The 27946-nt window shown below is 36.4% G+C and overlaps 1 protein-coding gene across 2 annotated transcripts; it reads left to right on the top strand.

Moving 5' to 3' along the window:
• The first annotated feature begins 669 nt into the window (after window positions 1–669).
• scn1laa (sodium channel, voltage-gated, type I-like, alpha) lies at window positions 670–27889 on the top strand. 2 transcript variants are annotated; one of them, XM_082508740.1, is made up of 27 exons: window positions 670–790; window positions 5804–6122; window positions 6505–6615; window positions 6776–6873; window positions 6953–7081; window positions 7488–7579; window positions 8021–8224; window positions 8489–8555; window positions 8835–8976; window positions 10716–10922; window positions 11856–12125; window positions 13621–13992; window positions 14615–14747; window positions 14849–15087; window positions 15248–15421; window positions 16219–16575; window positions 16732–17187; window positions 20570–20708; window positions 20797–20951; window positions 21129–21302; window positions 21438–21560; window positions 22885–23151; window positions 23258–23314; window positions 23822–23959; window positions 24052–24156; window positions 24262–24532; window positions 24629–27889. In XM_082508740.1, the coding sequence occupies exons 2-27, from the start codon at window positions 5859–5861 to the stop codon at window positions 25825–25827; spliced, it is 5943 nt and encodes a 1980-aa protein (XP_082364866.1). In that variant the 5' UTR covers window positions 670–790; window positions 5804–5858; the 3' UTR covers window positions 25828–27889. The 2 variants fall into 2 exon arrangements, with proteins under 2 accessions (XP_082364866.1, XP_082364865.1); XM_082508739.1 differs by lacking the exons at window positions 670–790; window positions 5804–6122; window positions 6505–6615; window positions 13621–13992 and having other exon boundaries at window positions 6790–6873.
• Window positions 27890–27946: the final 57 nt, after the last annotated feature.

The following is a 27946-nucleotide window of genomic DNA, read 5'->3' on the forward strand; positions in this document are numbered from 1 at the left end:
TTTAATATTGTTGAAAGTCTGATGAAAAAAGCAGGTGTCAAATTTCGAGTAACAATTTTTTGTATTTAAACATTTATTTCTCCTTTGTTTTGTGTAGGTCCACGTTTTAACCACAATTCAGCCATTAGAAACACCCCATACTATACCACTATATGTATCCAGCAGAGGGTATCAGACTGACATACTGACTCTTAAAACTCCTGACTCACTCATCCACCCAACTTTATACAATAGATTCTTACAAGGAAAACGACGATGGTGCATATATAGTCCCCTGCTGTGCTACCATGAAGCGATAAAAACAGCTTTTTTGTGTGTTTTTTCAGCGATTACAGCATTTCGGACAGAACAAACCTGCCACCAATGACATCACGCCTCTTGGGCACAAAGAGAGTTGTAGAACACAATCAGATCTATTACTGTGGCTTAAGTTGTTACTTTCTGACTGAACTCCAGAATCTTATTCTGGACAATTACACGCAGTGATTTTCACCATAATAATATCTGGTGGTCTGCCCTTACTCGGTATTATGGAAGCTCCCCGGAATCGCTTTACTACAGTACTCCCTCCTGCGCGGAGGGGCGGACACGGTCTCTCTCTCTCTCTCTCTCTCTCTCTCTCTCTCAGGGTTTTCCTACCGGAATCGTGGAAATGACCAGGTCTGCGTCGGGAGAAGCGTCAAACACCATAATCGGATTGACAGCCGTATTTTAAATCATTCTAAAAAGTTTCATTTTTTCAAAATATTCTCCAGAGAAATCTCCACCTGGCAAGGATGGAAAACTAATGGTGAGTGGTAAACACAGCAACTTTTTATCCTAAATTTCCTAAAAAAAAAAAAAAGAAGAAGAAGAAGAAAAAGTGTTTTTTTTTTTGTTTTTGTTATTGTTTTTCTTTAAGTGGTCCTAATTATGAGAATTGTTTTAAAAGTTATTTTATTTTGGTTAATCATATAGAGATGGTGGTGATTGAGAAGTCTTACAGTGTTACATTTAAGAGACTATCTATCTATCTATCTATCTATCTATCTATCTATCTATCTATCTATCTATCTATCTATCTATCTATCTATCTATCTATCTATCTATCTATCTATCTATCTATCTATCTATCTATCTATCTTGTTGCCTTTATCTAAATTGAAGGTTATCCATATATCTGCACAATATTTTTCAACCTTGGAAGTATGGCATAGTCTTTGTAGCTGCATAAATGTTACTGATATCAGTTTTTATGGAAGCCCTGTGTAGGAAAAACATGATTGAGCTCTCAAGACAAGACAAGACAAGACAACAGATTGCGGTTTACAATATATTACAAACGTTAATGGCCATGGCAGCAATTATTAACCCACACTCCATTTTAGATGACTTCCTGTTTCCCCTACTGTAAACATCTTTATTAGATTGTTGTCAATTAGAGATGAGAGTGTTCTGTTCAGTCCTATCCGCACCGTATGGTAGTCTGACAGGTTGTTCATAAAAGCCTTTATTTCAGAGGTTGTTAACAGCTATTCTGCCAACGCCCTGGATATGCCAGACTGAATCTTGACTCCGTACCCCGTTGGAGACAGCAGCAGGCATTAGTTGTGAGCTAGAAATGTGAGTGTGTCACAAACCACCTCTTATCTCATCTAAGTACTAAGATGCACTTTGAGGTCATACAAATTAAGTTGCAGTAATGTACATAAAATATTAAAGCTTCTGTTTGACACTGTGTTTAATAGGCTAGGTCAGTCATCTATTGAAACTTATTACCACGAGTCAGTCTAATGTTTGGCGACTAATCAACTCCAAATACATTTTTTTGGCATTCTGTTCTGTTAGGGGAACAAATTTCTCTGTCTTAGGTCAGTACGCAAACGCCTGTAATGCAGACTGGTTACTGATAAACTTAAGTGGGCACACTGAAGCTTTGAAGTGGTAGTGGCTCATATCTCAAGTTATGTATAATGAGTTGGGAACAGACTGACACAATGATGCATGCCTCTTTAGAGGTTACTCACTGCAGGCTGAGGTACAGGAAATCAAGGTTTATTTTGTGTTTGCAGATAATCATGAGACTTTTGGAAAGTTTGTCTTACTGTTGCAGCTGTTTTTTAGTTTGTGTCAAATAACTAAAAAATGTATGGTACTGGTACTGAGTGATTTACTTTTATATTGTGAAAGAACATGTCTCAATGCTATAGTCTATGAGCTGTCAAAGGCTTAATAGCTTAATAATAACTTAGGGAGCTAGAATATGGTAGGGCTACATGGATACAATAAACAAAAAAATATCTTTATTTTCATCCCTTTCTTATGTATCTTACTAGTACAGGTTTGAAATCCACTTTGCATTCAGAACTGCCTTAATTTTACATGGCATATATATATATATATATATATATATATATATATATATATATATATATATATATATATATATATATATATATATATGCCATGTAAAATTATGAGTTATCTTTCTCGAAATTTGACTTAGTTTTTTTAAATTTCGGCTTATTAACTTGAAATTTTGATTTATTAACTCGAAATTTTGAGAGAAGTAACTCGAAATTTCGATTTAGCTCTGCCAATCCGTAATCTACGTGGAATGCACACTCAAAACCAGATCACAAATTGATGCTTTTGAGAGTACGTTTGCTGATAGTAACGCCATGTGATTCAGCTAATACCACAAGGATTTCATCATTCGTGAAGCCACGCTGAAAATAATCAGCAATTTGTGCATTCATGAGTGGCTGTAATACCGGTAGCTTAGCTGTAGCATTTGTAGCTGTGGGCTTCAGCTTCTGGGTAACAAGGAAATTATGTCATTCACGAAAGAAAGATGGAAACTTTTTTTCTGTTGTTTTTTAGTGGCGGAAATGGGCTTCCATAGTTTTGACATCATAGTGTCACACAGTTGTTGCAGATTTGTCAGCTGCTCATCCAGGATGCAAATCTCCCATTTCGCCACATCCTAAAGGTTCTCTGTTGGATTGAGAGGTGGTGACTGTGGAGGTCATTTGAGTGCAGTGAACTGATTGTCTTGTTCAAGTGACTAGTTTGAGGTTATTTGAGCTTTCTGACACTGCATTACCCTGCTGAAAGTAGGCAACAGAAGATGGGTCTACTGTGGTCACAAATGGATGGACATGGGTCATCATCAATGGTCAGGTAGCCCGTAGCCTATAAAACCATGCACATTTGGCCCAATATTAAGAAATACCATTGCATCACCATCTGCAGCCATAAACGTTAATACGAAGCAGGATGGATCAATGATTTTGTGTTGTTTATGCCAAAATCAAATGAGTGTCTAATGACTGTAGTTATTTAAGGAATAGTGAGGTTGTTGTTAGATTTCAGCATCACCTATACAGTATTTATAAATATTAGGAAGGTTTAGCTTAGTGTGATGGCCAGAACATAAGAGAAGTGCTCTTTGGGTCTTGTTTTGTGCTAAACATTTCCTCTTCAAGAAGGAACTTATCTTCACCATATAAAAGACAGTAGCAGAGAGTTGCCACTGGCCTGATGGTTTTATTTTGGAAACTCTGGCCTAAATTTCTTTTATGTTGAATTTGGATTTTGAGCTGACAGATGAAAACCACAGATGAACTTTAGTTCAACCTGAATTCTAATTCTGATGAACATCTGTTATTTAGTACAAGAGTAGAGAAAAACACATTTAAAATGTTGTATCTACTCTTGCCCACATATAGGCAGATGTTACATGAGTTATCTTCTACTCTATGACCTGTCTAGCTGATTTCCTTGAAAGTATAAAGCCAAGGTGGAATTCAGTGAGTGAATCTGATTAGCATCATCATCTTAAATTTAATTTGATGTCTGGTACCCTTGATGTGACCTAACACTGACCATGAACACTACAGCTGCTCTACACCAGTTCAACATAATGCATTACTGTAAAATTAACAACAGAGATGCAAACTAACCAGCATAGCCTGCATTAAATCCCATAGTATATTTTATTCAACCTTTGAATAACAGAAAGTTAATATACACTCAACAAAAATATAAACGCAACACCTTTGTTACTGCTCCCATTCCCCATGGGATGGACGTAGAGACCTAAAATTCAGTCCAGATACACAATATAACCATCCCTCCCAAACAGTGGTCACAAATCAGTCCAAATGTGTGGTAGTGGGCACATCTGCCATATTGAGATAATCCATCCCACCTCACAGGTGTGCCACATCAGGATGCTGATCTGACATCATGAGTAGTGCACAGGTGTACCTCAGACTGCCCACAACAAAAGGCCACCCTGTGTACTTTAGTTTCCTTTGCAGGAAGTTTCCCAATGTGGAGAAAACATACTGAAACTTCAGCAACACACTGTGTACAGATCGAGTATTTAAAATGATTGAGGAAATTACAAGCTTTACATTTCCAATTCATCAAATGTCACTGAGCAGTCCTTACCTTTAAAAATAATCACATTTCTTCCTCTCCTGGTCTAGTCATTTTTACAACTTCATTATATCAGACAAGCTACTGCCCCTTGTTCACAAGGGGTTTGCTTGTATGTTTGATTTAGAAGATTTTTACACCAACTTTCCTGTGTCTCCTTCCAGTAATGAAGCAGGAGTCTTTTGCTTGTTTCACAAAGATTTCCTGAGAAATAAAGCAGTGTATCTTTAGCTAGCAGACACACTCTATGACATGCTGCACAGAAACAGCTTGTGTGTTTGTTGATGTTTGCTGCGCTGTTTGAATGTTTCATTTGAAATTTCCTGCCACTTAAAGAAACATTACTCGGTTTTATCTTCTACTGTGACACTAGAGAGATGCTTAAGTAACATGACTGCAACTTATTGGCATTGGCCCCAAAACACTGTTCTGGATCATTCCAGCCAACTTTAACCCTGAACATACTGCAATTGTGATACATTAATTTTTTAACCTTTTTCTTTATGTGCAATAAGCACCGGGAATGGATATACTAATAGGGTTTTCATGTATATTTTACTTTTTCCTCCATTTAGGTTCAAATCAGTTTAATGTTTGAAAGTGTGCAGTGAAGGGAAATAATAATGTTCCTCAAATTTCTCATTTGATTATTTTACGAAGTAGAGACAAGAGACATTTAAAATGTAGGGAGTAAAAGTAAAAAGTTCTCTCTTGATTATTATAATTACATCACACATGTATAACTCGATGATAGGAACAGCTGATTGACCACTGATTTAGGGATTGATTTCTTGCATGTGTTTGATCACTGCACAACATGTCGAAGTTGTCTTTGACACTGTTGCATTTGGATCATTCTGAAACTCTCTGGCAGGGAACCCAGAGAGAGATATGGCACAGTCTATGAGGCATTCATATTTAATAGTGCATAGGTCTTTGTAACACATCACATTAGTCAGGCCTATTAGTAAGATGGATCTTTTCCTCTCACTGCTCTGTCTCAGTGAGGGAAAAGCAGACTTTTTCCATTTTGAGGGATGGAAGAGGAGTTGAGTCTCACCTGGAATTGATCATTGTCATGTAAAATCTTAATTTTATCTACTGACGAGCAGGTAATTAGATCTAATTTTACCATAGCTGAAAGGAATTTATATGTATGACAGCCAACTCTAGGCTCATTATAGCTTCCTTTTTCCTCTGACCTAAGAGCAGAAACAAACACACTGTTCTTTCTTCTCGATTAAAAGTTATTAATGAGAGGCAGGTCATAACAAAATGAATTTTAAGTTGCATTTTTTTAGCCAAATAATGTTGGATGTAAGAAAAATATAACTCTGCTATTTAAACTGCTCCCTATATTGTGTCTTTCTAATGCCAGAGGCCTTTCTGTTGCTCGAGGCTAGCTGCTCACTCTGAAGGTGCAGCATGAAAAGATGGAACAGCTGCTTGTACCACCAGGTCCAGACAGCTTCCGTCCCTTTACCCATGAGTCACTTAAAGCCATCGAAAAACGGATTACTGAAGAGAATGCCAAGAAACCCAAGGGAGAGAAGAAAAAGCGCAAAAATGAAATTAAGCTCAGACCAAACCGTGACCTGGAGGCAGGCAAACCACTCCCCCTTGTATATGGAGACATTCCTCAAGGACTGGTGTCGATACCACTGGAGGACCTGGATCCCACCTACAGTAATCAGAAGGTAGGTTTGCTTAAATTTAAACTTGAACACTAAGCTCCAAGTTTAGATCTTTTCTCTGTAGTGTTCGAGTTTACATTAATTCATTATTTATGAAATTGCACGCAGCTATTAAAATTCCACTGTTGGTTTTAAATCTTAAATGAGAAGTCAATAAAAATGATTCATATGAAATTTGTCAGCAGTATATAAAGTTGTTAGCAAAATTCTCGAACCACCCTTAATTTCTTTATGTTTAAAATGCTTTAAAAATAAAGAAATGAGGAGTTTTGCACAGTGTTGTATGATGTTGTATACTTTTGTAAACTATAATGCAAGACAGTCAAAGAGTATCCACATAAGAGTATAAAGATGTATAAATGTCTGTCTGTCTTTTCTCTCCCAGACTTTCATTGTATTAAACAAAGGAAAGGTCATTTTTCGCTTCAATGCCAGTGCAGCCTTGTACCTCCTGAGTGCCTTCAACCCTCTACGAAGGCTATCAATTCAGATTCTGGTACACTCATATCCTTTCATTAAGATATGAATCTGATATGCATGAATAATGTTGATGTTGAGCTGACCTAAGCCCAGGATTACATGTTCACTTTGTTCCTTTATTTACATGAAAAAATTATTTTACTTTCACAACAAAATCTGTTACTTCCTTGACAACTGTGTGTAAATTGTTCAACGTGGTGATCATGTGCACTATTCTCACTAACTGTGCATTTATGACACTGAACCAACCACCTGACTGGGCAAAGAACGTGGAGTAAGTGTTCTACAAACATACATAACATACACACAGTGTAGATACTGTGAAGAGTAACTGGTGTTCCTTTTTCTAACAGGTACACATTTACAGCGATTTACACCTTTGAATCCCTCGTTAAAATTTTAGCTCGGGGGTTCTGTATAGGAAAGTTCACATTTCTAAGAGATCCCTGGAATTGGCTGGATTTCTCTGTCATTGTCATGGCGTAAGTACAGGGCTTTTTCATTATTTTTGTAGTTTTTGTCACACATTTGGAAAAGACTCACCAAAGAAAAAAATAATCAGGCTTTCATAAACAGAGACGTTGCTTGTTGGCGTTAATTTTTTGGTACTGACTGTAGCTTCATTATTGCTGTTTTGCATGACTCTATGTTACACCTATTGTCATCTCTGTAAATAATAATAATAATGGATTGCATTTATATAGCGCTTTTCAAGACCCTCAAAGCGCTTTACAATTCCACTATTCATTCACTCTCACATTCACACACTGGTGGAGGCAAACTACAGTTGTAGCCACAGCTGCCCTGGGGCAGACTGACAGAGGCGAGGCTGCCATATCGTGCCGTCAGCCCCTCTGAATTCTAAAATAATTATAATTTTTCTTGCAGGTATGTAACAGAGTTTGTATCCCTGGGCAATGTTTCAGTCCTTCGGACATTCAGAGTATTAAGAGCTTTCAAAGCAATTTCTGTCATTCCAGGTAAGCAGTTACCATATTTGTTTTGTTCTTTTATAGTTTAACAGTACGCTCATCCAATTGCCCACCCTTGAGCAGCTATGGACCCACCAGTGCCAAATTTATATTATCACACCTATTTCACAGAGTTGTTTCACCAGTATGAAAATGAACAATTCTTAACAATCCCAACCTATAAAATGTATGTCATCTTATAGGTGGTTCTGTAGATGGTAATGAAAAAAGAGAGAGAGAATCTGCTCTTATTCTAACTTATTTCCAAAAGATCAACAAGATGGATTAAATAGTGGTGGCACTGGGTTTAGACAAACAAACAAACAAAAAAATATACTAAAAAAAACATGGATGCGTTCTAAGTGGATTACCACTAAAGGAAAAGCTCACTGGTATCCCTTTGTATATTTACTGTCTCTCGACTGACTGCAAGTGATTTTGTGTTTACAGGCCTAAAGACCATTGTTGCTGCATTGTTCCAGTCAGTGAAGAAGCTTGCTGATGTGATGATTCTCACAGTTTTCTGCCTGAGTGTCTTTGCCCTAATAGGTTTACAACTGTTTATGGGCAATCTGAAAAATAAGTGCATACTAGAAGAATTTGTACAAAGCTATTGGAATAACACAAATGTGACTGTGGACTTTGAAAATAAAAGTAAGTATTTGATCCCAGAAAAAAAAAAGAAATTTAAAAATTAACACTCAAATCTCAAATTAACACATAACAATTAAAAATTTAAATGAAAAGTGTATATTGCAACACAGAAGTCACAGCTAGTCGAGATAATTTACTCAATCACTGCTGTACATTGCAGAGCTGTACCCCATTTCTACTGTTGATACTTACATCAGTATTTGTGATTGACCTCCAACAAACCACTGCTATTAAATACTACTATTTTCTCTCTGTTCCAAACAGGTCTTTATTATTACCTTCCTTCGAATAGCAAAGATCCACTGCTTTGTGGAAACAGCAGTGGAGCTGGGTAAGCAAGCTTCCTCTCCAGTTACCAGAGTACTGAATAAAGTCCATATTAAACACAACCCCAATGCCAAAAAAGTTGAGACCATGTGTAAAATATAACTAATAACAGAATGTAACAATTTCCTCATATAACCAAATTTTATCAACATGGTTAACAGAAAACACATCTCAGCTTTAAAATGAGAAAATGTGCCATTTTAAGAAAAATTCTGGCTCATTTTGAATATAATGCGTTGTGGTGCCAGTTCCTTTAGAGCTTAACAGAGTCGATTTCTTGCAGGCATTGTCCAGAGGGGTACATATGCTACAAAGCGGGAAAGAACCCAGACTATGGTTACACCAGTTTTGACTCATTTGGTTGGGCCTTCCTGTCACTGTTCAGACTGATGACCCAGGATTATTGGGAAAACCTTTACCAGCAGGTACATTAAAAATGTTATTGTTGTCGGTGATCCTTGTTCTTCTTCACTGGCCAACTAGTCTGATAGCATTTGTTGTAGACAGACTGTTCATACATCAAAAGACAAGCTTGATTGTGCTCTCGGTGCTTCTATTAAGATTTTTGAAATTTTAGACTATTTCAGAAATATTCCAACCTCTTTACTTTCAATTTTTTGGCTGCACCAGAAGCAAACTACAATCAACAATGCCACTGCAGTTTCTCCAGAAATTGCGTTTAGTTAACTTTGTTTCTATGAAAACATCTTTGGTTGTTTTTAAAAACACTTTTAACCTCACGTGGTTCAGATTGTTCCATATTTTCTTCTCTGAGGACATGAAATGGCAGTGCCTGCTGTTTATGGGAAAAGCATTCTCCTACCACAGTATTATAGAGAGTATTCAGAGCTTTCTGTTTAAACAAACATCTAAATGCCGTGCAGGTGCATCTTGGTCAAAGGAAAACAAGAGTCCTACTGAGGCAAACATAGGCAAACATAGTTTCAATGGCTGCAAAAAAACATGTGGGTGTACTGCAAATAGGCTACTGCCTACATTGTACTATCAAGAAAAGCAAACAGTAATACAATAAGACTCCCATAAGCAGGTCTTTTAAGCACTCTGCACTAACTTTGACTAATAATAAGCCATCAAATGATCGCATTTCTTGAATGTGAAATGGAACAGAAACGGTTTTCTTTGTTTGATAGTTATATGTAAAGTCATATTAACATTTATCCATATACACATACAGATTTGACAATCCATCAAATAAAAAAGTACTTAATATATATTACTGAAGAAAAAAAATGTAGGTAATATGCAACTCTATTAAACTTTTGTCATATTCCCCTTCTCTCCATGAGACATGTGACAATAGCATCATGGATGATTTATAACACTAAACACTAGAGTCCAGTGTGTCACTGTAACTAATTTTGCAGTGTATTTATGTCATAACTTTTGTATTTTTTTTTTTTTTTACATGTACTACCAGATAATTTGGCTGATATAGTTTTGGTCTCAGGCAAATGAATATAAGAGCAATTATGTTTTGTTGCTACAGCATAATTACATAGATGGTAGAGTGGCTATTTCAGTTTTAGAGCAAGAAATAACATAAATGCAAAATGTGGAATTCAAAGTTTAAGGTTTTTACACACGCTGAATATGAAAACATGGAGTTTAGAGGAGTTAAATGGACAGGCGGGATTTGTAGTAAATTAGCTGACAAGTTATTAATCTTCGTTTTGTTGTTACTATTACTCTATAACAATGATGAATGAAAGAAAATCAATGTGAAGATCAATGAAAGACATCGACTTTAGATTTTGAAATTTGAAACGGTAATGAAAGTGATTTGTTTGAGGTTTTACCAAGCTCTACTGTGATTTTCTTTCATACCTAGAAAATTCAATTTTATCATCTTTACTTCTGAGTTGAGAAATTCTAGAAATATAAGTTAACATGTGCAATCTTTAGATACACCTCTATTTGAAGGCCCTCTAACTTTTAAAATATCCACTGTATTAGGGTGGATTTTTGCATGTCTCCACACTTTAGTACAGTGTAGTCATGTCAGCCAAAGGCAGGTATATAAAAATATTGTGAAAAATTGTAAAAAGTTAGAATAAAAAAAGAAATACGGGAACCTAGTGTTTTATGTTAAGTATAAATACTTTATTTGAAAAAGTGCAAAATCTTGTTTGTTTTTTCGTTGCAGACTTTGCGTGTATCTGGGAAGCCCTACATGATTTTTTTTTTGCTCATCATATTCCTTGGTTCCTTCTACCTGATCAACCTGATTTTGGCGGTTGTAGCCATGGCCTATGAGGAGCAGAACCAGGCCGCTGCAAAGGAAGCTCAGGAGAAGGAAGAGGAGTTTAAGGCCATGGTTGAGCAGCTGAGACAACAACAAGAGGAAGCTCAGGTACATTGATTGAGTCCTTAAATTTCTCTCAAGATATAATTTTAGTTAAGTCAAAATGCATCTTCTTTGAAGTACTGTAAATTCAATCAGAATAGAATAGAATAGAATAGAATAGAATAGAATAATCATTTAACTGTCACACAAGGGGAAAGAAACATACACAATTTTTTTCATACATATTTATATCCAGGACAAATGTTACTATAAACAGAGTACTGTACAGTTATTAAATAAAATAAAATTAACTACAGATAAGAGGCAAAGCCAGGTTGTAGTGCAAATCGGTTGATTAAATTATTGCAGTTACAGAGCAGATGTAAACATCTATGATTGTTGGGAGCATTTTTGATTGTACAGTCTGACAGCTGCAGGGAGGAAGGACCTGCGGAAACGCTCCTTCTTGCATCTAGGATGTAGCAGTAGCAATCAGTTTTGCAATTTTGTATTTTATATAACTGTATACTGGTTGTGTAGTAATTTTATATAATATCTACACGTTTAAGTGGTAAGTGTGATTTATTACCTATATAGTCATTCGAGGGCTTTTCCCTTTTTTATTTAGGACACTTTTTTTCCTTTCTATGTTTATATTTTACCAGTAGAGAAATCCATCCACACATTCTCATGATCATTTATTCAGCTAAGGTCTCTGGATTTGGGCTCCTGTTTTATTTAAGACTTGCCTCTCTCTTGGGAGGTCTATGGGGGTTGCAAATCTATCACTATCAACAACACAACTATTTACACCTACAGCACATTTTAAATCTCAACCAATAACATTTGGAGGCAATTGGATTACCTGGAGGAAGCTTGCACAGGCAGACTGGCAGAATGCACACATGCAGAATGGGCCTAACTCTCCAGGAGGTTCACATCAAGAATCAGACATTTATCAGCCTGTTTACCATCAGTGTCTTATCTTCCCTCTTCTAGGCAGCACTAGCTGCTGCAGCAGCAGTGGGTGGGGAGGCCGGTGATAAAGTTGGTGGCACAGAGAGTTCCTCTGATGCCTCTAAGCTGAGCTCCAAAAGTGCAAAGGAGAGACGCAACAGGCGAAAGAAAAAAAAGGAGGAAGAAGGAAAAGAGACCGAGGGAAAACTTCCCAAATCTGAGTCACAGGACAGTATACAGAGGGCTCGCAGTCGCTTCTCTGTGGATGCAAACCTGCTCAAATATGACATGAAATGCTCATCTGCACATCAGGTATTTTTCTATGCCATGAAAGCGATATTATCTTTTCGGTTCTAAAGCTCCTTTCACATCTTCATGGTGTATTATATTTTATTACTATACGGTACTTTATTACTGTAGCTTTACTACACTTATTGTAAATTACTCTAGAATGAAACAATCCTAAACAGTTGGGACCCTATACAAAATGCAAATAAATACAGAATGCAATTTTTACAAATCTCACATTTTATTCACAATAGAACACAGGAAACATATCATCTGTTTAAACTGAGGCATTTTACTATTTAATGAAAATTACTGTCTCATTTTGATGGCAGCAACATGTTTCAAAACTGGAGGCAACAAAAACTTAAACCTGAACCTGTCCTACTTGTTTTTCGATATATTGCTGGCATTGAATTTCCGATTTAGCCATTATATTTCTTAAATGGCGCTTTTCCAGATCAGACTTTTGTTATGTTTTCGATCTTCTACTGTGAATACAATTTGGGTTTATGTGCTTTGCAAATTAGTGTATTCTATTATAAGTTACATTTGTTCCAACTCGGCTTGTACAAATCCATTTTTTTCATAATTTAAATTAATCTTTTTTTATTTATTTAAATTGCCAAATTATAGTGGCATTTAATGCAGTGTTCAATATGGTGAAATATTCATTGTTGACATTTTTCAATATAACTTTATTTCAAAATCATGTAAAAAGTACTGACAGTACCAGTTTTAAATTCACTCCAGTTTCAGTAATTTATTAAAAGACGACTCAAAATGACAGTCTGTGATCACTCTCTTTAATTTGAATGGCAGATATATATTCAGAAAGCTCTTTGTAAGCCTTGTCAGCGAGAAGATTGACTGACTTTTGTCAAACTCTTGCAGGGCTCAAAATGACTGAAAGGCAGGAGAAGCAAATGGACTGACAATGTGGCTATCAAATTTAAACTTACACATTGCAGCCATTTGATTTTTTAGGTTGTATGTGTATGTATTATAATTTTTTAGGATATTTAATATGGATTTACTAACTTTTCTAAACATTCATGAGCTGCTAACAAATTGTTTTGATTTCTTTTATCTCATGTCATTAATCTAAATGCAACCTTTTCTTTACTGCCATCACACTTTTATTGCCATCGGTTTCATCACTTTCATCATCATCTTCTGTCTTCATCAAATTCTTTAGTTCCTATCATATGCCATCATCAGGATATATTTTTTATGAGCAATTTCCTTCTTGCAACAATTCATCATGATCATCGTCATCATCCCCATAATCATCATGCTTTCCTTCTCCACTATCATGATCATTATCATGATCTTTACTGTTCTCATTAACAGTTTTAATTTTGCATTTTTATTGAAATCATCATCATCATGAAGTTTTTCTCACCAAAGAAATCGTTCCTTTTTTTCTTCATTTGTACATATGAAGATCGTTGTCTCTCTCTTCTGTCCTCTTTTTGATTGTCATATATCACATCCATCGGAGACTATCTTTCTCTCCTAGTCTTTTCTGAGTTTTCATGGACCCCTCTTCTCACCCAGAAGGAATAGCAAGACCAGCCTTTTCAGTTTCCAAAGTCAAGCCCAGGATGTGGGCTCAGAAAATGAATTTGCTGATGATGAGAACAGCATTTTTGAGGACACCCTGAGTCGGAGGGGCTCTTTTTTTCTTCCCCAAAGGTGTGATCGACGCAGCAGCAGTATGAGCCAGTGCAGCTTCTTTTCACATCGCAGATTTCAGCCCCGTGAGATCAGGCACAGCTCTGTAGACTGCAATGGCGTTGTGTCTCTGGTGGGTAGGAATGCACTCCCTTCATCACCCGGGGGGCTCCTTCCACCTAAAGTGACGTTAGATATGGCCTCCACTGGAGACAATGTAAGAAAGGGTTCTGTAGCCCAGACAGCCCAATAACTTGCTTACTGTATTGCTCTGTTTTTGTTTGTTTATTTTGGCCTTTTCATCTTTCTGGCTCTTATACACACACATTTATTACACACATATGTCACAAACTATGCTTGTCAGTTTTTTGTTTTGTTTATTTCTCAGTTATTTTAGCAAGCTATGCAGCTTAGCATGTCAGAAAATATAAGTCACAACTTTTCTAAACTCAAATGAACCTTGGAATTTTAACTTAAACTTAAACTCTTCCTGAGTCTATCAATGATACAATAATGGACTCTTGGTTATTGAAATGGCTCAAGTGCTTTTGATTTATACTGCTGCTTTGTGCTTTTGGACAATGATAGGGAGAGCTGTAGCTTCTAACTATATGATCAATGTACCAATACTATGTCAGTTATTCCAGAGCTTTACTGTAAGATATTCTTTTTGGATAGTTTAAAGATATGCAGCTTTCAGTGGAACAGTTTCCTCTGCTTTTTTTTTTTCATTTATTTAGTAAATGTTATGCGATGATAAATATTTATGCTTGTACTGTAAAATGCAACATATTTTTGTATGGTTACATTTTATGTGTAAAAATTGTTTCTATCCCTAGGCTGACACCACTGACACAGAATATAGACAGAGCATTGGAGGAATAAACCAGGGATATATGGACTACCTTCAGAGCCCAGAGGCCAGACAGAGAGCTCATAGTATTGCTAGTGTCATAACCACCACAATGGAGGGTAGGTGTTTTTCACCATGGCATGAATAGCCAATCCTGACTATATCTGTGGTGTTAAAAAAGTTAAATTGTACTTTCACACAAAATATGTTTTGCAATCAGAACTTGAAGAGTCACGGCAGAAGTGTCCTCCTTGCTGGTATGATTTTGCCCACACCTTCCTAATCTGGGAGTGTTGTCCAGGATGGCTGAAATTAAAAAAAATTGTCAAACTAATCGTGATGGACCCATTTATGGATCTATTCATCACCATCTGCATTGCACTAAACACATTGTTTATGGCCATGGAACATTATCCAATGAGTGATGGGTTCCAAAGCATGCTTGCTGTTGGCAATAAGGTTAGTTCAATTTAGAGAATATTTTTTAAATATAAATATCTATTGATTTTATTAATCTTCACTGGGGTTTTTCTTTGTATGCGTCTGTGTGTGTGTGTGTGTGTGTGTGTGTGTGTGTGTGTGTGTGTGTGTGTGTGTGTGTGTGTGTGTGTGTGTATAGATATTCACCGGCATCTTCACGGCTGAAATGGTCTTCAAGGTGATTGCACTGGATCCATACTATTACTTTCAGGAGAGATGGAATATCTTTGATGGGATCATTGTCAGTTTAAGCTTGATAGAGCTTTGTTTGGAAAATTTGAAGAACATGTCTGTTTTGAGATCATTCCGATTGGTAAGTCTAAATATAATTTAAACTTGCATCAAGAAGCAAGCGAAACCTTTGGAATTATCTGTATCTTTGTATACATTTATTACAGTGTTTGCCTGTGTTCAGTATATTCAAACTTGCAGTCACTTAGCAAATAATACCAAAAGATCTGAGTTGGTTAGGAAATACCAAACCTGAAGAGCAGGTTTACTCTGCTATAATTAAATAAATAATCAAACAATATGTTACAAGATCCACTCATCCACTCAGCACCCTGCTGTTTATTTGGTTAGCTTTGGCTTTGTTACCTAATGCTATAATCAGACTATGAAAATAGTGGTCGGAGACTGTGGCATGATCGAAATTATTGCAAATAAGTGCAATGAACTTACTCATTGCCTTTGAAATGGTTAGTTCTATGCAATTACTGGGCAACCACAGATTTTTTTTCCCACTCTCAGCCAGAGGTTGTCATCCTATTTTTACTCTAGTGTGACTCAGCCATTAGATTTCACACCCCTGACATGCTGACAGAAAGAACATGCAGCACAGCATACAATGTAAAAAATCCCAATGTATACCACTATAAAAACATTTGATAATAAAAATAATTTTAGCTGTGAGGGAGCATTATAATTTGAGGCTGGTTTACTGTCACTATCTCTGGTTAAGCACTTAAAAAAAAAAAAAAGGAAAGACAAAACTTGGATCTACATAGTTCCTAAGGATTTATATGCTTCTATTTGTAACAAATGCAATAGCATGTATGTTGTGTTGTATTTTGAGTTAGGAAATAACTTCTGTTTCCTCTTGTTTTACAGCTTAGAGTATTCAAGTTGGCTAAATCCTGGCCCACTCTAAATAAACTGATCAAAATAATTGGTAATTCAGTGGGGGCTTTGGGCAACCTGACACTGGTCTTGGCCATTATCGTCTTCATCTTTGCTGTGGTGGGCATGCAGCTATTTGGAAAAAAATACAAGGACTGTGTGTGTAAAATTTCTGAGGACTGCACACTTCCTCGTTGGCACATGAATGACTTCTTCCATTCATTCCTCATTGTTTTCCGGGTGCTTTGTGGAGAGTGGATAGAAACCATGTGGGACTGTATGGAAGTGGCTGGGATTCCCAAGTGTCTCACTCTCTACATGATGGTCATGTTTATAGGAAACCTTGTGGTACATTACATTTTATGGTCAATTCATTAATTCATTAATCTGTTTAAAAATGTAATTCCCAATTTAGTAACCTGTTCATTATTCAGTTTTACAGTAATATGTGCTCTTTTGTTATTATCAGTTACAAATCTTATCTTGTATATCATTACCTTATAGGTATTGAACCTCTTCTTGGCTCTTTTGCTGAGTTCATTCAGTGCTGACAACCTGGCAAAGCAAGAAGATGACCCTGAGTCAAACAATTTGCAAATTGCCATGGCACGCATACACAAAGGCATTGCCTTCACAAAGTCGGTGCTTCGAAGCACCTGCAGCAGCGCCTGCCTCAGAGATAAGAAACAAAAGAAGGATGAGGAAAAATCTCTGGATGAACTCCACAAACCTTTAGGGTCAAACGGAATCTCCAATCATGGCAATGGAGAGGTGATTGGCGTGGACAAAACTGGGGACAAATACATAGTCAGCAGCAGGAGTGATGATTCCATAATGTCGTTCATCAACAACCCTAGTGTGACTGTCACTGTTCCTATTGCTATCGGAGAGTCTGACTTTGAAAATCTTAACACTGAGGACTTCAGCAGTGCATCATCAGATGCAGTAGGATGCCCTGCGGTAAGGATCCTGTTGGTCAAACTGCTCTCTCTAGATTCCTGATTTCTGTTTTAAAGCACATTTTTTAAATGACATTGCAAGTTAAATGTTTATGACATGTAATGCAATCACATAGGACTTTGGTTTAAAAGAACACTGTTGGTGAGGTAAATTAGATATTCATTACCATACAGCAAAGGACAGAATTGTTAGTCGTCTATAACTTTTCACAAATTTTTCCAAGTCCTGTTTAACAGAGAAAGGAATTTTAACACATCCTAGTGTTCATTTCCAAACATCCTAGTTTTTTTTTTTATTCTTACATTATTTTACTTTGCACACAGAAACAAAATTATTTCACAAAAACTTAAAAATAGCAGGTTCAAAATTCCAGAGTATTTGAAATTCTTCTCTTGCTACATCTGCCAAGCTTGTTCTGTACTGTGTGGCTCTCTTTGAATTTCTTGATGAAATTTCTTCCCTTCCTGACACTTGGAAATGCAGTGATCACTTTGTATATCCATCTCCTGAGCATGAACAATTGCTTTTCTCTAAACTCTTTTGTCTAAACTCATTTATTTTGTTTTTGGTAAGATGCTGTCTCAAGTGATGGCTCAAGCCCTACCTGAGGTTTTCATACTGTGTGTAAATTGGAAGATAACTTTCAGGTTTAATTGAATTTTACAAGCTTTGAACATGAAAAAAGCTCAAGCACCTTATTGCACAGCAGAGGTTTATAGTATGGCTCAATAAAAAAAGGTCAGTTTTTCAGGGCACTCATTATAGTGACACTGGTCATTTGGGGGTTTTTCCATTCTTGTATTGTATGCAAATAGAAGAAGTGAAGTGAAGTGAAGTGAAGGACTTAGCCTACAATCTACAGTCATGGCAATGACATGTATCATGATACTTTCCCTAACTGCACATATACCATAGCCTTCTAACAAGAAGAGACCATATAGACGGGAAAATACCAGTGTGCACATTACATTATGAGCCATTTAAGTCTGAGTGCTAGGGAGCTTAATCCTCCTACTAAGAGGATGGTGTTTTGTGTTGTAGGAAAGGAATATATTGAGTCTCTATAATATTACTGTTGCATTGTTATTGCTGCTGTCCGTGAATGTATTTATTATTTGGATGGGTAACAGAAAAAAATAATATTTCTTGGCAGTATTTTAAAGGAAGGGTTGTATTGTTTCTGCTTACTTGTTGTTGCTTGATACAGATGCTGTAAGAACTCCTTACAATACATCAGACTCATCGAAGAGTGCCCTGCTTATGAGAAGAATCAAATAACCCTTTAACAGAGATTAAAGGGTTATAATTCTTTGATGACTTTAATTCACTCACTTGATTTGTTTTTTCTAATATGTTTCCCCCTCCCTCGTGTATGTTAATGATTAAACAATTATTTATTTAACAAAAAGTAAGTCAAAATATATATATAGAATTAGCATGTGACATGTACACCCCATGATTCAGTAACTTACTGAACCACTTTTAGCAGCAATAACTTGAAGTAACTGTTTTCTGTATGACTTGAGAAATTTTAGCCCACGTGTTTACATTGCTTTGAAGGCCTTCATTTATGAACACATTTTTATAGCCATTATGTTGTAGATCTGTTGATGTGGTTGGGACAATTTTCCTATTTGGGCCACGTTTTAGCTTTTGGACAGATGCACTCACATTTGACTGCAGAATACTTATAAAAAGTAGTTTATGTTGGACTCTATGACTCTTTGGCAGTTGGTATGATGTGTTTGCTTTTCACCAAACGTGGCACTGTGAATTATGAGCAAACATGTAGTTTGTTAAAATTCAGTTTTTCACGAGTTTTTCAAGCCATGCTGGCACGTTATTTTTAAAGACCAGAGGCTTTCTCATGGCAATCCTTCCAAACACGTCATAATTGTTTAGTCTTTATTTAATTGTACTTTCGTACTGTCAAACCTCTTGAGTTTTTTGTAGTTTCCCTGAGCATTGCATGGCCTGACTTTGGGGTGAATTTGCTGAGATGTCCACTCCTGGCAAGCTCAGCCAGGAGTGGATGGTTTAAAATGATTTCCACTTGTGGTTAAACTTTCTGACTGTAGAATGATGGACTTCATACTTGTTCAAAATGCTCTTATAATCCTTCCCAGATGTATGGGAAGTAAAGAATGCTTCTCTAACTTCACTGCTGATGCCTTTCCTCCTTGGCATTGTGTTAACACATACCTGAGTGCTCAGACCAGCAAACTGCCAAAACGTCTGCTTTTATAGATGTGCTCACACCCGGAAGTGTGTAATATATAACGTTTTGTAGTTCATCTGAGGTTGTATTAATTAATGTGTTATTATGTCCTGATACACATCACCTAAAAGGAGTACTTTCTTTTTACAGTGACTGTACTGATAGACTATAGCCCAGTGTACCACTAAACATAAAGGATATTTTTAATGATAAATATCCTGTAAGGTGTTAATATGGTGCCTATGATTTTTCAGGGTTAGTAAAACACAGTGGTAATTAGCCATTATTTCTGGATTTCAGCACACAATGAGTTAGCTTTGCTATAATACTGTTGATTATTCAAAATAGTTTGTATTTTAAAATCAGCCATATTGTGTTGATTTGTGACTCTTTGTTTTCCATAAATGTAACATTAAGCTCCCCTTTTCAGATTTACAGTTGTAGAATGGATGTACAAAGCATCATTATATTAACAGTAGGGCATACAATGTATCAGAGTAACATGCTTACATTATTCCCTGTTCTGCATTAGCTGGTCCCAGGGCAGCCAAGTGCTTCTGCATTCTCCAGGAAGACATTCAAGCTGTTTTCATACTAGCTATTAGGAGACACGCCCTGCAGATAGCTATACAACAACAGGCTAAAGGAGTGAACTTATGGCTACTGCAAAGCATTGCCAGGCTTTAAATTTACCAGTCTCTCTCACTATCTATCTATCTGTCTATCTATCTATCTGTCTGTCTGTCTGTCTGTCTGTCTGTCTGTCTGTCTATCTATCTATCTATCTATCTATCTATCTATCTGTCTATCTGTCTGTCTGTCTGTCTGTCTGTCTGTCTGTCTATCTATCTATCTATCTATCTATCTATCTATCTATCTATCTGTGCTCTTCCTCCAGTAATATGGAACTGAGCAGGAAATGCAGACTTCTTGGTGCCTTTGCTCTTGAGAACCACTCAACTGTTCTTTGGAGTCAACGCACTAATAGTTTGTTGTTTTGGCTAAAGTTTTGCATGTGTTTGTGTGTGATCATATATCTGCTTTAATTTAACGATCATATGTTATAACTATTTCTGTGTGAAAATAGTGCTGCTCAATAGCTCTGTTGTATTTGTTCACCCAACACCCAACACTTCTTTTTCATCCACATTCTCTCATAAACAGATCGTTGAAGATGATGATGATGGACAGTTCAGCTCTTCAGAGGGAAGCACAGTGGATGGTCTTCCAGCTGGAGAGGGAGCAATTTCCGTAGACTTTGAATTAGAAGACACTATGGAGCCCGATCCCTGTTTCCCTGCTGGTGAATTCACCACCTACCTAACCTTAAATGTAATTTGAATCTGCATTTTCTATGACTAAAACCCCATCTGCCCATTGTCTTTTTTCAGCCTGTGTGCAGACATTCCGTTGTTGTCAAGTAAATGTAGATGTGGGCTGGTGGAAGACATGGTGGACACTACGAAAAACCTGTTATCGGATAGTGGAGCACAACTGGTTTGAGAGCTTTATTATCTTCATGATCCTGCTTAGCAGTGGGGCCCTTGTAAGTATTTACATGAAGAAAGCAAATGTTGCATTTGGATGACTAATTTGGTTTCTTTTGTGGATTTATGTGAGATATTTTATCTAGGATCTCTCATCAAGCAATAGATTCTCAAACGGAAATTTCATTATGTGCACGTTTGGCATTACTAAAGGTTGTCTTTTTCCACACATTTAGGCATTTGAGGATATCTACATTGAGCAAAGGAAGACTATTAAAACAGTTTTGGAGTATGCAGACAAAATTTTCACTTACATCTTTATTCTGGAGATGTTACTGAAGTGGGTGGCATATGGATTTGCCAAGTATTTTACAAATGCCTGGTGCTGGTTGGACTTCCTAATTGTTGATGTAGGTTGAAACTCTGCTTACACAGTGCTGAATCTGTTCTTTGTTGTGTTGAGACGTAGAATGAAACTGCACTGTCTTTGATTAATGTGTGTAATATTTCTTCTTTGCTCATGACATGTGTTGCATGTGTTCTAGGTCTCACTGGTCAGTCTGGTAGCCAACGCATTAGGTGCTAATGAACTTGGTGCCATCAAGTCTCTGAGAACTCTAAGAGCTCTGAGGCCACTGAGAGCCCTGTCACGCTTTGAGGGCATGAGGGTAAGAGTTGTTGAAAGTACTTATCCATTCAGAGTCATGCTGTCTAGCACTAGCTCAATATACTAGTGCAGAACACTTCCACTTCATTAGGTACAGCTTGTTAGCTCTAGATGGGCCACCTTTTTGCCATCAGAAATTGCTTAATTATTGTAGCACAGATTCAACAATAAAAAATACAATTTGTTGCATGCAACCATTCCTGTCTTCTCCCAATTCCCTTTCTCCTGCCTTCATTTGTCATCCTGGTAAGCTTAAGTATTTTGTTCTACAAGTTGAAAAAAAATCACTTTTTTCCTCAAATATACACCAGTGATGCAGAATTTTGATAAAAGGAATAGTTTGACATTGCGGGAATTTCTTGCTGAGAATACAACCCCATTATATAGTGCTTTTCATAAGTAAAAAAAAAATGCTGTTTTTAATATTGTAAATTTGTTTTCATTGACTCAAGAAATGTGTTTGTTTTTTACAGAGCTAATACACAACATCTAATAATGAAAATAAATCAATTCAAAATCAAAAGTAATACAACACAAAAAATAAAATCCTGTAACTCGAAGGTACAAAGAACTTAAATAAATAAAAACAACAGCTGTGAAATAAATAAAGTCAAATAAAGTGCTACTCTAACTCTTAAGAAACAAAAAATAAATAAATACCAAAATATCAAATTATTCTTATATCACTTTTCTCTTGTGATATCTAACGGCATTAGAGTTTTTTGCCGTGCTATGCAAGCATGGTCTTATCAGGTTGATAACTTATGTAACTGAAGAGACAGCTTTGTTGGCTGCTGAAATCAATAAGGCAGGTATTGATTAGTTGCCTTCATATTGTGGTGGTCTAGATTTACAGCACTGCTACAGTGATCATCTTTCCTCACGTGGTAGCCAGAGTATTCCCTGATTTGCATGCACAAATTCTCATGTGCGTCAGTAGTGCCATAATAGCTTCCATGCCAGTATTGCTGTTTTGATATTGTTTGTTGCGTATGTAACATGATTTTCTTTATGTTTTATGTATTTTTCTTTTTACAGTAATCAAATTTTGCGGCATCCTCCTTTCTCTACCAGGTGTTCATTTCAATGTTTATCTAAAATTTAAAACTCATCTGCTGACTCCTCTCCTGATTCTGTTTCCACCTTTACCATGTAGTTGTGTTGGATCTTTGGCGTTAGTCATAGCTGTGATGAGGTGTGATGTCAATATGCATGTTGGCACACATTTGTTTTTCCCCATTGCCAGAGTATACAGTGTGGTACATCACTTTAAGATTCTGTGATCCCTGTCAGCTTTACAGATATGTCATGATTTGTGTGTGCAGGTGGTTGTCAATGCCCTATTGGGAGCCATTCCCTCTATCTTCAATGTGCTGCTGGTATGCCTCATCTTCTGGCTCATTTTCAGCATCATGGGGGTCAACTTATTTGCGGGAAAGTTCTACTATTGTGTCAACACAACCACAAATGAGCCGTTTACTGCATCAAAAGTGAAACATATGAAAGACTGTAATTTCACGGATTCTAAGGTGAAGACCGTCAAGGTCAACTTTGATAATGTTGGCATGGGTTACCTTGCACTGTTGGAAGTGGTAAGTAACTCAGTATTGTGTTTCATAATTAGTGTCAAATTTTGTGCCAGTTTTGTAATACAACAATATGTGTTTTTAATGCCACTTGCTGTATTCTTTTCTACAGGCTACATTTAAGGGTTGGATGGACATCATGTATGCTGCTGTTGATTCTCAAAGCAAGGTGGTGATTTTTTTAGTATTTCAGTGTTGAAATGCTTGAACTCCTATAAAATATCAATGTTTAATTAAATCATATTACACCTTCTTTTTTGTGGAGATGACACGTTGTTCACGAAAAACATATAACACTGTTAAATTAATTTTAGATTATCCTATTTTGTTTGGCCACGTTAAAGCTGTGGAACACTACACCTGATGCATACCAAACATTTCCTGCTGTTGCTGCTTAATCATGATCAAAATGCTTAAAATGTATTTACAGATCAGAATCTTGGTAAAGATAAAATAGTCCAGTTAGCTGTTAGTTCAAAGTTTGAAGTTGACAAACTGCATCAGGCTTTGAAGTCCTTTTTATTTGAACAAAATTATTTTGGGGGGCGGGCTTTACGGTAATCTAAATGCCACACAAGTAGGGCCACTCCTCATGAGGCACACATGAACTCAACCAGTACAGAAATTCAAAGGATGACTCTGTTTTAATGTTTCGTTTTTTCTGTCATCTATGTAGCCAGAAGAACAACCAGACTATGAGATCAACCTATATATGTACTGTTATTTTGTTGTTTTCATCATATTTGGAGCATTTTTCACACTCAATCTCTTCATTGGTGTCATTATAGACAACTTCAATCAGCAAAAGAAAAAGATAAGTATCAAATCTGCTTTTTAAACAAATTTGTGGTATTTTGGCTTCCAACATGTTGTTGTGATTCAACATGCCTATCATGCTTTCTTTACTTCGGAGGTCAAGACATCTTTATGACTGAAGAACAAAAGAAATACTACAATGCCATGAAAAAACTGGGGTCAAAAAAACCACAAAAACCGATCCCTAGACCATCGGTATGTAACTCAAGCCTTGACTGCATTCAGTATGAATTAAAACCCTCACTTTTATTTAATCCAAAATTTATTGTTGTTTATTTTTCCTATGCATGTCTGTTTTAGAACAAGATTCAAGGATACATCTTCGATTTTACCACCAAGCAATCATTTGATATTGTGATCATGGTTCTAATATCGCTTAATATGATCACTATGATGGTGGAAACTGATGAACAATCAGACTACAAGAAAAACGTCCTCTACTATGTAAATGTGATATTCATTGTCGTCTTCACTGGAGAGTGCATATTAAAGATGCTCTCACTCCGGCACTACTTTTTCATGAATGGCTGGAATATATTTGATTTCATCGTTGTTATTCTGTCAATCATCGGTATGACTCACCTCCATTTACAGTTTCTCTCTGATACATTTTTAATATTGCAGTAATCTGTCATCCAGTGTTTAATCTTTTCATTTCTTTCTTTAGGTTTGTTTCTCTCCGAAATAATAGAAAAATACTTTCTTTCACCAACCTTGTTCAGAGTCATCCGACTGGCACGGATTGGCCGCGTCCTCCGCCTTATTAAAAGTGCCAAAGGAATACGCACACTCTTGTTTGCCTTGATGATGTCACTTCCCGCCTTGTTCAACATTGGTCTCTTGCTGTTCTTGGTGATGTTCATCTATGCGATCTTTGCCATGTCAAACTTTGCATATGTCAAGAAGGAAAGAGGTATTGACGATCTTTTCAATTTTGAGACTTTTGCAAACAGCATGATCTGTCTGTTCCAAATCACCACCTCAGGTGGATGGGATACCCTACTATATCCCATTCTCAACAAAAATGAAGATGACTGTGACCCTGAGATGGAGAATCCTGGTAGTAATTTTAAAGGAAACTGTGGAAATCCTACACTGGGAATTGCTTTCTTTGTGAGCTACATCATCATCTGTTTCCTTATTGTGGTGAATATGTACATTGCAGTCATCCTGGAAAACTTTGGTGTAGCTACTGAAGAGAGTGCTGACCCACTGAGTGAGGATGATTTTGAAACGTTTTATGAGGTCTGGGAAAGGTTTGATCCTCATGCAACACAGTTCATTGAGTATAAAATGCTTTCAGAATTTGCAGATAATCTGGAACCACCATTGCGCATAGCCAAGCCTAACAAGTTTGACCTGATCTCTATGGACTTACCGATGGTGAGTGGTGACCGCATTCACTGCCTAGACATCCTGTTTGCATTCACAAAGCGTGTTCTAGGTGAGGGTGGAGAAATGGACATTCTAAAGGAGCAAATGGAAGAGCGTTTCATGGCCTCAAATCCTTCCAAGTTGTCCTACGAACCCATCACTACCACCCTCCGTCGCAAACAGGAGGAGGTTTCAGCTGCTGTCATCCAGAGAGCATTCAGGCATTATACAAGGAAGTGTCCAGGAAAAGACAGAAGGTCCCATGACACATCCAATATTAACAATCAAAAGGATAAAAAGCTCATTAACAAGGGAAAGCATGACACAGACAGACTTAAAAACACGTCTAGTGCCAATAAAAGCAAACTGACACCTTCTGCTGCCTCTCAACCTTCATGTAACAGTGTGACAACAAATGGAAAAAACAAATATAAAAAAGACAAAAGTGAAAAGGAGGTTGTGAGCAAAGATGTCAAAGAACAAGATATGTAAAGGAAATCTGTGCTACACCAAAGACAATGTAGTGAATGCAAAATGTTTACAACCTTCCACAGTGACTAAGACATCCAGTGGATTCTATTCTGTAGTATGGATATCTACTATGCCAAACTGACTGTGCTTGCTTGAGTCTAGAGGAGAGTTTCTAAAATAGAAAAGAGCCATTCAGGCTACAGTATGACAGTATGACAGTATGACTCACTTGGATGAATTGAAGAGCAAAGATCCATTATGTCTGCTTGTGAGGTGAGACGACATTACTTAGTGTTCTGAAAGGCATATTAGTTACTGCTTTACTTGTATTGCAGCTAGTTCTGCTACCCAGTGTCTTGAATTGTTGTTATATCACTGATTGGTGTATTACTCAACTTAATTTTTCAAGCAGGAAAAAAGGAGAGTTATATGCTATTGCTGAAAAAAAAATCATAGTTTGGTTAATTAATTGTCTTTTTATACATTTTTTTACTCTTCAGAAAGGGTTGTATCTTCAGGTATAGACTTTACACAGAAATGCACTGCTTTAAGGTTATTTTTGCTTGTCACTAATAGTACTTCAAATCCTAGAGACATTGTCAGTGATTATACATGCTAGAGTGTGCGCCATGATTTGTCCACCAGATGCAAAGAAGCCTTGGTAAGGCTGCTTTTTTATTACAATACAGAAACTTACCCTTCAATCGAAACAAATCACAAAGAAGTTTGCTGATTATATTTGATTATCAGTGTCAGATCAGTAACCCTTGAAAAATACTTTGTACACTGTTAAATCATTTTTCAAATCATTCTCCATATGTTGTTGTATTTGGCCAACAGGGGTTTGATGCATCCAATAGGAGCTATAAGGTGAAAATTGCAATTGTTTATAAAAAACTTAAATATGGTTGGAAATTCTTATTTCTGAGACACATGGATACTGTTGTCATTATATGTCCCTTCTGTTAAGCTGTTTTTACATAATCTTCAATGGACATTTTGTAAATTATAACTGTAAAAGGGGTGGGGTGTTGTTTTATTTTATGTAAAAAGTTTTCTCAGAGTGCACCATTAAATCTTTTTATGTTTTTTGTCTAAGCCAAGTGAAATATGGCTCACAATATTCTGAATGACCTCAAGGATATGGCTTTTCACATCTCACATGTCCTAAGCTATTTCCTACTTCTGTTTACATTTTATATTGTGTTCATTTTTTCAGTTATTCACACATCCAATCACATCCATCCTAAACTGTTTCATAAACTTTTCTCGTTCTGTGTTATAAAAGTATAAATCCATTCATGTAATTACATTCTGCATGTAATTAAAACGTTCAACATAAAGGTATACTGTATGCATAATGCAAGAATGTTTTGATTACAAAGACTTTAACAACTCCCATCATTTATATGCATAATGCTTGTAGTGTATAAATTACCTGCATGCAAGACAATGCTATAACCTATTTCACTGAAAAGCTAAAGGAATAAAGATTACATTTAAGTCAAGTATGCCTACAACATTCATTTATTTTATCACGGAAAGTAAAGTATGAGCGGCATTATTTAATTCATGACTGCTTAAGTGGAGTGTGAGGGTGGAACTGGAAGGGGATTATGGGAAAAGCTATTCAGTGAGACGATTTGATTGCATTAGATTATAACATTTGTCTTCTTATCATTCACAGTATTTCCTGGAATAGCAGTGTACTACTTTCTGCCTTTTGTCCATTCAAATGTGTTTGTTAAGAACTACTTCCATCTTTATTTATTTTTGTTATGTGTAATATGCTTTGTTTACCCATCTACAGCCCTTATATTTTTGAGATTCTAGAATGACTTTTTCGTTGTACTCTAAAATTGGAGGGGGGGGACAATATGGCTGAGCCATATATAGCAATTCCTAAATAAAATGACCAGTAAGAACAGCAATGACCACAACAAGATGCATGTTTATCTTATGAGCAGAGAACATACACTTTGTTTGTTTTATGGGGGAATAAAACTGTCAGAATGAAAAAAAAATAAATGACTTAAAAAATATATTAAATTCCTTGTATTATGTAGCAAAAGTAATATTAAAACTATTTGTATGTAATAATTATTTTATATAATGTGATATAAATTGATATTTATCATTT

The sequence above is a fragment of the Aulonocara stuartgranti genome (genome assembly GCF_965226115.1).
Source record: "Aulonocara stuartgranti genome assembly, chromosome: 16".
Lineage (NCBI taxonomy): Eukaryota > Metazoa > Chordata > Actinopteri > Cichliformes > Cichlidae > Aulonocara > Aulonocara stuartgranti.

Bases quoted from the DNA above. Each gene is read 5' to 3' on its own strand.
- scn1laa (XM_082508740.1), top strand. From the start codon at position 5,859: ATGGAACAGCTGCTTGTACCACCAGGTCCAGACAGCTTCCGTCCCTTT. The intron at 7,082-7,487 runs GTAAGTACAGGG...TTTTTCTTGCAG, and splicing joins TTCTCTGTCATTGTCATGGC to GTATGTAACAGAGTTTGTAT. The intron at 23,152-23,257 runs GTAAGTAACTCA...TCTTTTCTACAG, and splicing joins ACCTTGCACTGTTGGAAGTG to GCTACATTTAAGGGTTGGAT.